The sequence below is a fragment of the Strix aluco genome, chromosome 10 (assembly GCF_031877795.1).
Source record: "Strix aluco isolate bStrAlu1 chromosome 10, bStrAlu1.hap1, whole genome shotgun sequence".
Lineage (NCBI taxonomy): Eukaryota > Metazoa > Chordata > Aves > Strigiformes > Strigidae > Strix > Strix aluco.
This window is the reverse complement of record NC_133940.1, coordinates 13,651,392-13,663,445: the sequence shown is the minus strand read 5'-3', so window position 1 is coordinate 13,663,445 and position 12,054 is coordinate 13,651,392. Positions and strand designations below refer to the sequence as shown.

The following is a 12,054-nucleotide window of genomic DNA, read 5'->3' as shown; positions in this document are numbered from 1 at the left end:
TAAAGTCACTTCCTGATCTCAGCAAGAGCTGTTCAGTCAGGGTCATATCTGACCCCGGTTTTCTTTTGTTGGGGTTAGAGCTGTGCCACAGGGCATGATTGTAACTTAAGACTTCTCTTTTTTCACTCCATGGGCAGAGTTTTTTCAGGCATAACAAGGTTGCAACAGGCTTTTTGCATGCACTGAAGTATCTAGCGCAGTTGGACTTGGTTATTTTTCTTTTCAGGGCTAACTGCAATTGCCTTGGCAAAGAGCCTGATCTGGAGAGGGTTTGTATAAACATGTCAGCACAGCTGGGATTTATTATAGGATAGACAATCTCTACTACCTCTTCAGCTACACAACCTCAAAATAAGTGCTGTCTTTGCTACCTTCCTTTAGATGAGGTTGGTTCATAGTTAGCTGTAGCCAAAGCTGAATTTTCACATCCATATTCAGAAAGAATTGCCTTTCCCCTTGCTTCCCTACACTGACCTCACTCTCTACAGGAGTTGACTCAGTATGATACGAGGACAGGAGAAGAGAAGAAAATGGAAAGAATTCTCAGCTCTGACATAATTAAAACTGCTTTTAAAAAAATTAAGGGAATGGTGTACTGGGCTTAAGTAGATCAGTCTGATAGTAGAATCAAGGAAAGTGCCTGTCTCTGTAGGTCGATTATTTGTGCTGTTAGGGCTGGGTTCTTTAAAGGGTGCTGAAGAAAGTAAGCTCTGAATGCTACTGAATCCTTTGAAAATCTTAGTTGCAAACATCATTATTGGTTTTTTTTTCTTCTTCCCTTTCCCTGAATCTGTTTTTCAGACTGAGCCAGTTGACAGACCCTGATCCGTTAGAAAAATCATCTTTCCTTTTTCTCAGACGTCAGAGATCTCTCATAATGTTTTACGGTGCAACTTCAGTTAATGTCTGTCAAGATACACAGCTAATTAATTAACCCTTTGAATGTCTTTCTCCCTATTTATGACCAGTATTGCATAATTTTTAGTTCATGGATATTGGTAATACTTATATCAAGACATGCATCTTTAGAGCTAAGGGGAACTTTTTCCTTTAGATAAATTACTCTAATTTTCAAAGTAGCCACAGCAACCTGAAGTTAATGCATGTAGTTAATCAGTAGTTATCTCCTGTACTTCTCTGTGGTGCTTCTGGTCTCAAATAAAACCCATCCTTTCTGTGGTGGGTTTTTTTTTTTGTTGTTTTTTGTTTTTTTTTTTTTTTTTTAAGGGAATCATGACAGAGCAACATACAAACCATTTCATAGCTCCACTGAAATGGGTGTCTGTTGTCTCCCATGGTTCACATTGTTCTGAAATTTCCTAAGAAAGATACATTGTAGCAAAGATAAATTGAGTTGCCGTCTTTCCTATTTGTACTACAGTCCAAACATTTTTGTATCTCAGTGAAATTCCTGACTGCAATTTATCAGGCCTAAGCAGAGACTGCTAGTCTGATGGTATAGATTGTATTATAAAAATGTGTTTTGTCAGATACACAAATATGTACCAGCTTGATTTCATTCCAGCATACAGTGGGACAGATCTTGTGACTAAGAGAGGAGCAGCAGATCTGATATAGTTTGACTTTTGTAAGACTGGCAATATCTGACATGTCTCTCCAAAGTATGAAAATTTGGATTAATTCAAATTTCTGTAATGGGGATGCATAGCTGATGAAATAAGTGTCTTGGAGCACTGTCAAGCTGGTGTTGTATCGATGAAGTCCTACAGAAATCTTCCTTAGTCTGGTACTCTTCAGTATTTTCATTACTAGTTGGATGAGGGGCTTGAAAGGCATGTACGGGAATGCTGTCGGACACAGACTGGGATAGGATTGCAAGCCAGTTGACAGGGTTGAGAATTCAAACTTATCTTGATGTCTTGGGAAAACAGTGTGGAATAAATAGGACGGAATTCAGCACCACTTCATCAATGCAACCAAGTACAGTGCTTTGGTATTAAATGACTTCATGGCTCAGGGAGAAAGAATGACTAGGCAGCAAGCCCACAGAATAGGATCAGAGGGTGGATCACAGTCTGAACACAAGTTAAATATGTGAAGTTCAAGTGAAAAAGACAGAAAAATGGCATCCCAGCTTCAGTAAGCAAGAGTATTGAGCTCTGCTCAGCACTGCTAAAGCCTCATTTGGAGCATAGTGTCTGGATTTGGGCACCGCACTTCAACAGTGATACAGAACATGAAGAACCAGTTATTAAGACTAGAGAGACTTGTTAGAAGTTTGTAGATTGTATGATGGGTTGCTGTAGAAAGGAAAGGACTGTTATCGCCATTCACAGAAGTCTTGCACTTGTAGAGCAGCTCAGCAATGCACTTCTTTGCTGACCAGTGGAGGAGGTGACCAGGTGGACTTTCCCTCATGGGCTGTGTTAAACGCAGATCAGAGAAGGTTCAGTCACAAGTAGGTTAGGGATACCCAATTTGCACACTAGGCACATGTTGGGACTGACTAACCTGTCAAGGTCTCTCCCACTGTTATTTCCTGTGAGCCCACACTAACTGAATTTCTCACCTACAGACTGCTCTCAGTGTTCTCCCAGTCTGCTCATTAACCAGTTCATTCACTTGCTCTGTTACAAAGAGGTGAACCAATTAAAACCAGAAAAAAAGGGTTTGTGAGCCACTTCATTTCGCACAGCATCAGTGACTGAGTAACACTAAATGTCAGATATTTTGAGCCTACACAGTGCAGCAAGGATAGGAGGTGACACAAATAGACTTCTGCCATGCAAATGAAAGTCTGGTATGAAAATAAGAGCATCAGGGTTTTCAGCAGAACCATAAGCCCTTGTAACCTCTTACCTCACTTTCAGACTCTCTACAGCTTAATTATAGTTCTGCAGATGGTGTTTATTTTATTATGCACATGTGTAAGGGGAGAACTGTGGAGACCTCTGTGTCTCGGATGGTGGAATGCTCCCTGTGGGCATAAATAATACAACAACTGCTTTTATTAGTGGTGTTGTATCAGAAATAGTGTGGCTATTATACGCTAACGATGTATAATAAGTTCCAGTAACATCTTTTAAAGTTTTTCTTGCAAACGTGAAGATATTTCTCTTTTTTACACCAGAGGTGATGCAGGCTGACCCTGAGAAAAGGGATTAGGGTTAAACCACTATGTTTGCAAAGGAAGTACTTCTAGTGGAACTCAGAACCTAAGTGCTTAGATGCTTAGGTTGCAAGGGAGAGAAGACATCATGTCTCGTGAAATGCCTGGGCCATATCTCTCATCAGTTTCTCTTGTAATTCCTCTTTTGGTGGTTGGCTTAGTCCTCAACTATCCTAAATTATCACTGCATTATTGGAAAAGTGATTTTTAAAGAAAAATTTTTATTTTTTTACATGCTTGGGGCAACCGAAAATGTTTAAAGATCCTCACAAGGACTGCAGAATAACATATTTAAATAGCACGTTTCTAACTGTGCTGGGGGAATTGTGGCTTAGATAGTTAATTCCATCTCAAAAGCATTCCTTAGAATTTAATATGCTGCATAGGTGGTGAAAAGCAAAAAGCCCAGAAGAGAGCAAACAGCTGAAATTAGATATAGCTTGCACATGAGTATTATTGTGCATCTCATCTCAGCCACACAGTGACAGTCATCATAGAAGCTGTTATAATGGCTGTAATTAATGACAAGAGGAACAGAACTAATGTCATTTTCTTGCACTGTTCTTTAGTTTTAGAAGTCCAGGACTGCTAGGCAGTTCAATAAGAAAGGGATTATCAAGCAGGATCCTGAAGAATTTAGTGACTGTGGTGGAAACAGGGAGGTGCTTTTCTAAGTTCTGCTGTTCCATGTTTGCTTTGGACCCCAGTGGTCAGCAAATGCTAATCTCACCCATATGTTTGGCAGTTGACACATGGTGCTCTCTGTTTTTTCTCTGAGGACTGTATGAAATGTGAGACACACTTCAATTAAAAAAATGACAGTTTAATGTGGTTATTTTTAGTAAAGCAAACCAAATACGAGACAATATTTGTAATACACGGTAGTGCTTAACTTCTTTCAAAACCAATCAAAGTTTGGGCTTCCTCTAGCGACAGAAAAGTTTGGACAATTTTAACCATGAAGTCTCAATTTATCCCTTGTTTATTACGCTACCAAAATAACATTTTGAAGGGAAAAACAAACTAGAAATTATTACTGCAAGAGATTCATGGAAATGAGATATGAAACTTGAGGCTACCCAAGCTGGGTTTGGAATGTGTGCTACCACTGTGACGGCCAAGTAGTCAACTGATGTCAACCCCTGCAACAGGCAACTGGGTTGATTTACACCAGCTGAAGTGCTAGCCTGAAGTTCCTGTTACCATTCCCTATCAAAGCATCCAGCAGATTAAATTAATCTGTCCATCATGCAGATGAGTGTCTTGCACATGGTCAGTTTTCCTCGTAGGCACCATTTTGTTATTCAGAATTTTATTAAGGTCTGTTAATAAGCTTTGAAATTTCTCTAAGTGAAAACACATGTAAGAAATACTGACAGAAGTGTGTCATATAATGATCAGTTACTTGTTTCCCAAGAGGCATTTAAAATTTCTACCAATTCTTATTTAATGAGAAAAGTCTTATGCCAAAAATATCATTTTCTTAAAGAAAACAGCAGCAACTCCATACATTGCATATCGTGAGCTGACTTCAGGCTGCCATCTGCTAAAGCAGCCTAGGAAAACAGGCTTTCAGCTCAGCACTGAGGTGGTTCTTTTCTCTGAAAATAAGTTCAGCTGGCACTGATTTGTCACAGTCCCATCAAAGTGAAGACTGAGAGGTTTTGACATGGTGTGTAGCCAGGCTGGGATTGCAATCTTGGTATTTTGGGATCATCATCTAGAATTATCAAAGGGCAGTGAGAATCCATAAGAGCACAGCTCCTTACTCTGCTGCTGATTATAAACTGGAAAGACTGTAGTTAATTTGGAGTCTCTGCCATTTTGAGGTGAGAGGGAGTTATTTATTCTGCATTTCTAATGCCTGGATATAAGATCATTTCCTTCCCACAGTGTCGAAATTTAGGATTATTCTTATACTGTGAAAGAGAAGAATTTCTTACGACTGTTTGCTCTTCCATCCTCTCAACCAGTCAAGAAAAGCAATGATTCACATGAGAGTGTCATAAGCAATCACTGGGTTAAAACCAGTAGGTCCCATATCAATTATGGGACAGTCAGATTACCCGTTTTCTGAAGTGTTGCTTGGGAGGTTCTCTCTGGGACTGTGAGGCCACATACATACCCATTCAGCAGAACACCATCTACCAAGGATTTCTTGGTAACAAGCACAATACTGCCGCAAAATGTACCCCTGTGGCTTTCCCATGTTCAGTGATACTTAGAGGTGCTCCTTTTAGTGCCTTGATCTGCAGGCTATAAAGACAGCCAGGAGCAAGCTAGTGAGGAGCAGGGAGACATCACTGGAAGATGCTTTGGTGAGAATCTGCATGTAAATAGAGATGCAGCCAGAAAAGCAATGGCAGAGGAGGAATGACTTGTTCTAATAAGAGCCAGATAAAAGAGAAAGATGAGATCCAGAGAATGAGAGGCATATTTCACAGACAAGTATTCTTTGCTGCCTTTGGTGCTGGGTGGCAAGAGTCATTGCAGTAACTCATGCTGTTGGTGGAGGAGGGTTTCCAGAATGTCAGCCAAGGGAGTGGCAATGAAGGAAGAGGCGCTTAGAGTTCTGGTGTCAGTAGCATCATTTCCTGTTGCTTTTCTTGATGGGTTTTTTTTTCAGTCAGAGCCTTTCCCTGTAATGCTTCCTCCTTCTCCTTTCACCTACTTTCTGTTCATTAACTGCCCCAATGCCAAATAAGTCTTCCAAATGTTGAATTCAGCCCAGTACTCAAAGATCACCTTCAGCTGATGGCAGAAATAGGAACTCTGACAAAAAAAGCTGGCAAATCCTGGTGTTTATATAAGGCAACACGATCTACTTGTAAGAACTTAAATAATCCTGTATACCCTGACTTTCAAATATATTCAGTGCCAGAGGGCTTTTGAACTTCCTGGTACAGAAACTCCACACTTCAGTGGGAATGTGATGCAGAACAAGCATGGAGAATAATAGCTGGAAGGATGCTGTGGTCATTTCTGGAGTGGAGTCTCCAGTAAGCTCTGGTTTGCTTTGTTAGGACCTCTGTGAAGACCCCCACCTGTTTGTGAATGGAATCAGCTCCCATGACTTACACCAAGGCACTCTGGGGAACTGCTGGTTTGTGGCTGCGTGCTCCTGCTTGGCTCTGAGGGAGACCCTCTGGCAGCAGGTAGGTGATCCATGTGCTTGGTGCATGAAATAAAGCTGATAAACCTTGGTTGTTTTCCTGCCTGTCAAGCAGTGTTTTTCCCTCTAGGATTAATGTGCCTCTGATGAGTGGTGAATTTTGGTGGATTCAAATCTTCCCTTTCTTTAGCAGTTCATTTTTCACGTTATGAGACCTCCCTACTCCACAGTCCCATTGAGCACCAAAGAAGAGATATAGCAAAACCAGAGAGAGCAATAGGTTCTGTTTGTCTTTCTCTGCAGATCAATTTGAATTTTACTTTCCTAAAAGATTCTCTGAAGTGGGAGTATATTTGACTTTGTACGAAATTCACTCTCTTTTTCCACTGCTTCATCTATTTAAGGTCAACTGTTCATGAAGCTGAACACCAGCGTAGTGTGTGCTCTCTGCCCTCTGAATAAATCTTAACATAGTGCATTTGGTGAATTTTCCCTTCCATGGTTTCTCAGGTGATTCCAGACTTTAACGAACAAGAATGGGACCCTAAAAACCCAGAAAAATATGCTGGGATTTTCCGTTTCCGTTTCTGGTGCTTTGGAGAATGGACAGAGGTGGTTGTTGATGACCTGCTGCCAACAATGGATGAAAAGTTGATCTACTGCCATTCCAATGTGAAAAATGAATTCTGGAGCGCATTATTGGAGAAAGCTTATGCAAAGTATGATCTAGTTCATTGTCCTTTTAGTCCTCAGTACTGCCCTTCTATCCATCTGTTTGTTTTGTCTTTCAACTCTGTCATGCTTTCCATAGGTTTTAGGTTTGCTGCTAGTAGAGAACCTAAAAAAGATTTAAAAATCTTCCTTTAATCTGCATGGAGGAGTTGAATCATAAAAGAGTGCAATGCACTCTACTTTAGCAGCCCAAAGCCTTAAGAATCTTTACACTCCTTTCCTAGAAACCCAGCAAAGGTTTATCTGCAATCTGCATCTGCTGTTTTGGTTTTTTTTCTGTTTTGTTTTTTCCTTGGTGAGACACAAATATATTACCTACATTCAAGCCAAATTAGAGCATTTCTAACAGCCATCTTGTGACTGAGAATGTTCTGTGTTACCTTCAGGCTGGCTGGATCTTACGAAGCCCTAGATGGAGGCAGTGCTGCAGATGCAATTGTGGATTTCACTGGAGCAGTGGCAGAATCTATTGATTTGGTACAGGGCAAATATGGTGAGATTATTTCTGAGCAGATGAAGCTGTTTGAAGACTTGCTGAAAGTGCATAAAAGAGGCGGGTTGATCAGTTGTTCCATTACGGTATGTATAGAAAGCTGGATTTTAAGAGTTATTTCAATGAAAAAAAATCTGGAAAAAATACCATTATTAGCATAACCATATTGAGTATGTCCTTCGTTTTTATGCTTTGGAAAAGCTTCGCATGGAAAAAGTCAGCAAGTTGCCAGTGCTGTCAGCCACGTACAGCTCCATGAGCCACTAAATACAGTCACAAAACCACAAAGCCATTTGTGCTGCCACTTTACTGTGGATCTGAAATGCTATTTTTTTCGGAATGGTCACAGTTATGTATTGACCTGAGGTTAATCCACCTAGAATGCCCTAATTTACAGTCCAGATGGCAGTGTTCAGTTTCTTTATTTCTTAGGGAAATCTGTTTTCAGAAGAGAGTTCTGCTGGCACTGAGCTGAGACTTCTTGACTTTGATTGTGATGATGCAGTTGTCTCATCAGTATAACACTGAAGCTGTTCTGAAAAGCTGAGCTCACTTGGTTATTCAGGTAGTACTGTTTGTTAATAAGACTCCCCATGAGAATTAACCAGCAAAACTTGCCTACGCTGACTAATGTGAGGCAGGTGCCTACATTAGGAGGCCATGACCCTGACATTCCCTTAGTCCATAGAGCGGGGATGGCTTCCCCAAGGGTGATACAGGGTTGCCTTCTGTGGAAGCTTTACCACTCCCCATTCACTTGAGGTGCTAGAAGGCAGGGGAGCAGCAGCTCACAAAGGGTGCTATATACTTCACAAACCGCAGGCAAACAAGGGCCTTACACAGCCACTTGCCATGGAGGGAAACAAGTGACAATGAGGCCTAACTCACCTTGTATCAAAGTCTGCAATGTCAGGCCATGACTGGGTAGCACTGGAATTATCACATTGTCTGAAGCTGTTACCGCACATGGAAGGTTAACAAGCTGTCATGGCACCTGAATATTTCCCAAAAGATTGCTTTTAAATTATTTTTAAAGTGCAGCCTGCAGGAAAGGGATCGTTCTCTAGAAGCTGCAGGGTTGGCATCTAGATGCGCTTCTGCATCTTACTCCCATGCCCTCTACTTCCAATTTAAGACCTTGGCGAAGGCTAATCTTATGTGGAATTAGTTAAATCGCTAAAACATTTTGCTTTAATTTCCCCGTCTGTGAAACGAAGATCATATTACTGTAGCACTTAACTGTTTTATACCTGTAGTGTAAACTAGTGGACCCCCACGTGTCGGTTCGTTCAGAAATTCTTGCAAGTATCAAGGCAGTTGTGTAGTTGTCTAGAACAAGATAAAATCAGCCATGCTTGGAGATGCCTTAGAACATTACCTGTTTAGCTGGCCCTGGTTATGCACTGCCCTGCACCAGTGCCACGGTACCAAAGAGGATCATGTGGTACCTTCTGGGAGATGAATTTGAACCTGAGAACTCAACTGAGGTAGAACAGAAGTCCTGAACTGTCCCTCCCAGCAACATCACACAACAGCTCAGAAACAAATTCTAGGTCTTTGGTGTTCGTTTTACCTTTTTTACAAGGTCTGAATTTTTATTTAGAAAGAGTTCCATCTGGTTTGCTCAGACCAGGCTGGCAGACCAGACTTCCTGGTGTGAATTGTTGTTGTAAACATTGTTTCTGGGATGGTAGGTTGCTCCCAAATGCTAGGGTAGTTCAGTTTCTTAACATGGATCTGGTGAGAAGATAAGCTAAGTACAAGGGGTTCTATTTTAAAAAGCAGTTAATTAGAGAGTTGTAATGCACTTCTTCCTGGCATTGTATTTCTGCCTGTCAAACGCAGATGCTTCTAAACATTGATTACACAGGAGCTGTTCCTATTGGTTTGGCTTCAGTCATCTGCATTTATCACTTTTTGATAGATGTATTATACACACAGTGAAGATTGTTAGGTATAGAATATTTAATATTCAAGTGGCTACATTGATGTGACTTACAAACATGTCATCATTTTCCTTGGGTTACAAAATAGCCCTGAGCTTCACCACTTAGAAATTTGAACAGACAGTAGATGTTTAAATATCTCATTTAAATAAATAAATAAATGCCTTCAGAATGAGGTGGGAAAGGCAGCCCAGCAGTAAGAAATGCCTGGGGATAATAAAGGCAGCAGGAGAGATTACAGACTCCCATGCTGTCAAGGACTCTTGTTTGCTTTTAGTTGTGAAAAATGCAAGTGTTATGTTGGAGAAAGCCCAAACCCATTGGAAATGTCAGCCAGTCTTGGTGTGACACATGAGCTGATTCTTTAGGAGCTGTTGTCGGTGAAAGGCAAAGAGGTCTTGGTGAGAGTCTCATAGTTGCCAGACCATCTGTCAGTTCCAATTTGATAGAAATTTCTCTTTTCCTTTTTTTTTTTTCTTTTTTGTTGATTTCTTATCTTTGGGGACTGAACACTGTTGTGTAAGTGCAACACCTGCCTTAGGAGAAGGACCCTGTCTGTTTAGACCAGAGAAATTTTAAAATGGGTAAAAATATCTGAGAAAGTACTATGTGCATTTCATAACTCTAAGAAATCCATCTCTCTCCACCAGAGCAAAGGCTTGTTTGATCACTGAGCTCTTAATTAGATTATTACAAGTTTACACGCAAAGATCTGCACTGAGTCAAAACTTTCTTCCCTGCTGTCCAAGTGAGTGAGTGTCTTAAGGCCCAATGGGTTGTAGCCCAATATAGGTGAGAGAGACTGGATATGGCTCAGTGCAAAGATGCCCATGCTGGCTCCCGTGAGGGTGTGACAGATCTGGAGGCATGACCATTTGGATTGTGTCTGGCTCAGAAGAAGGGTTATAACACTGCCAGAGCTTTACTTTTTCCACTGTCCTGCCTGGTATGCATTGCTCAGAAGCAGCATTGTACTGGCTTTGTAAAGGGCCAGTCATCCAAAGCAACTCCAGCATCTCTATATTATACAGCTCTTCTGGTTTTAGATGTACTTAGGAGATTTTGATCTGGATACATTAAATTAAATGGTGGTCTTTTTCAGACCTTACAGTTTTTATGTATTCTTAGATCAGCATCTGATCAGGCCTAGGTCATCCAGCAGGACAGCTCACTGCCTAATCACCGCTGGAAAGTAGGCTTCTTATGTGAAGTCTATGAGGAGCAAACCCAGTTCCTAAAAAAGCCTGCAGCTGCCATGTAGGAGAGGCCTGCCAGGTCACAAGTGAGGTAAAGGACAGGTTTGACAAATGGCTAGAAAGTTTTCTTGCCTTTGCCTTCTATTTTTACCCACTGCCAGTAGTTCTTCCTGGGTATCAAATTTACCCCAATGCAGAAACAGCTAAATCCTTAGGCCCTACAAAGTGTCCAGTTGAGGACACCACCAGACAGCGCTATGTCTGAGCACAGTCATCAATATACAGAAGAGCCATTTAGTAAAGATTACAAGACTTTGGAAGGGGTGATAAAGGTTGTCCATCAGCCTGGTCTTTAACTCTCTGAAGCCAGGAGGAGACAGAATGGCTGTAGCAGGCAGTATTCTCCTCTGCTCTGGACTTCCATCTTCTAGGACTTGTCAGACACTATCATGCAAAAGGCCAGACTAGTGAGCCACTAGTTTTGATCCCCAGTGCTGTTGTTTTCCCACATAGTCAAATCACTCGGGAAGGGAACGTATAACTCTGTGAAAGAAAACAAGCCTTCCCTGTGGTGCCTCTTGAACGCATAGCTGTCAAGTCCCTCAACGATGCGAGTTGTTTTTTTTTTTATTGTCATTCTTGGTGCTAAAGGCTTCCTCTGGCAGTACCAATGAAGTGGAGACAGAGATGGGTCTTGTCGTTGGCCATGCCTACTCAGTGACAGCAATTCGGAAGCTGCGCCTTGGAGAAAGGCTCATATTCTCTTTTAAGGCAGAAAAGCTGTTCATGATCAGGCTGAGGAACCCCTGGGGAAAAAGAGAGTGGAACGGCGCCTGGAGTGACAAGTAAGTGCTGAAAATCCCATGTCAAAGGAATGAAACTGTGATTGGGGCCACTGGATGTTAGATGCATGGTTAAACACTGAGACACGACATCAGTCTGCAATACTCAGTGATGGCTGAACCGTTGTGCCATCTGCATTCCCTGAGCAAATGGACACATCCTGGAGGAGCCAGGAGGTTATGGCTTCCTGGACCTTAGTTTACTGTATGCATCATTGTTCTGGCACACTGGAGCATGAGTAGAAAAATAGCCTATGATTAAGGTGATGAGTCAAGAACATGAAGTTTGTCCCCAGCTTCATCACTGAGTTTGACTGTGACTCAGTTTCTCATCGGTAATTGCTAGCTGCTGGGGATGGTATAAGTCTTTTATTCTTAGATAATTTAAGTGACTGGTGAAAAATGCTGTAAAATTGCCATATTTGTGATTTTTTGAATTATTTTCTAATGAATTTTAATGTAGGCCATGATCTTAGCAGGCACCCCTACAGAGACAGAAATGACTGCTAGAGGGGATGTATTCCATTACTGGCAATTTACACATGAAAAACACTTAACTAGGATGTTACAGTTCAACACTGTGCTTACCAGCCACTGTTAGCA

General features: G+C 41.4%; 1 protein-coding gene across 2 annotated transcripts in view; it reads left to right on the top strand.

Annotated features, from left to right (window-relative positions):
* The window catches only part of CAPN6 (calpain 6), a 65,855-nt gene that overhangs the window by 34,833 nt on the left and 18,968 nt on the right, over positions 1-12,054 (top strand). For both annotated transcript variants that reach the window (XM_074834978.1, XM_074834979.1), the window contains exons 4-7: positions 6,154-6,285; positions 6,753-6,961; positions 7,361-7,553; positions 11,261-11,454. In XM_074834978.1, coding sequence (XP_074691079.1) covers positions 6,154-6,285; positions 6,753-6,961; positions 7,361-7,553; positions 11,261-11,454 — 728 coding nt within the window. The remainder of the gene's footprint in view (positions 1-6,153; positions 6,286-6,752; positions 6,962-7,360; positions 7,554-11,260; positions 11,455-12,054) is intronic.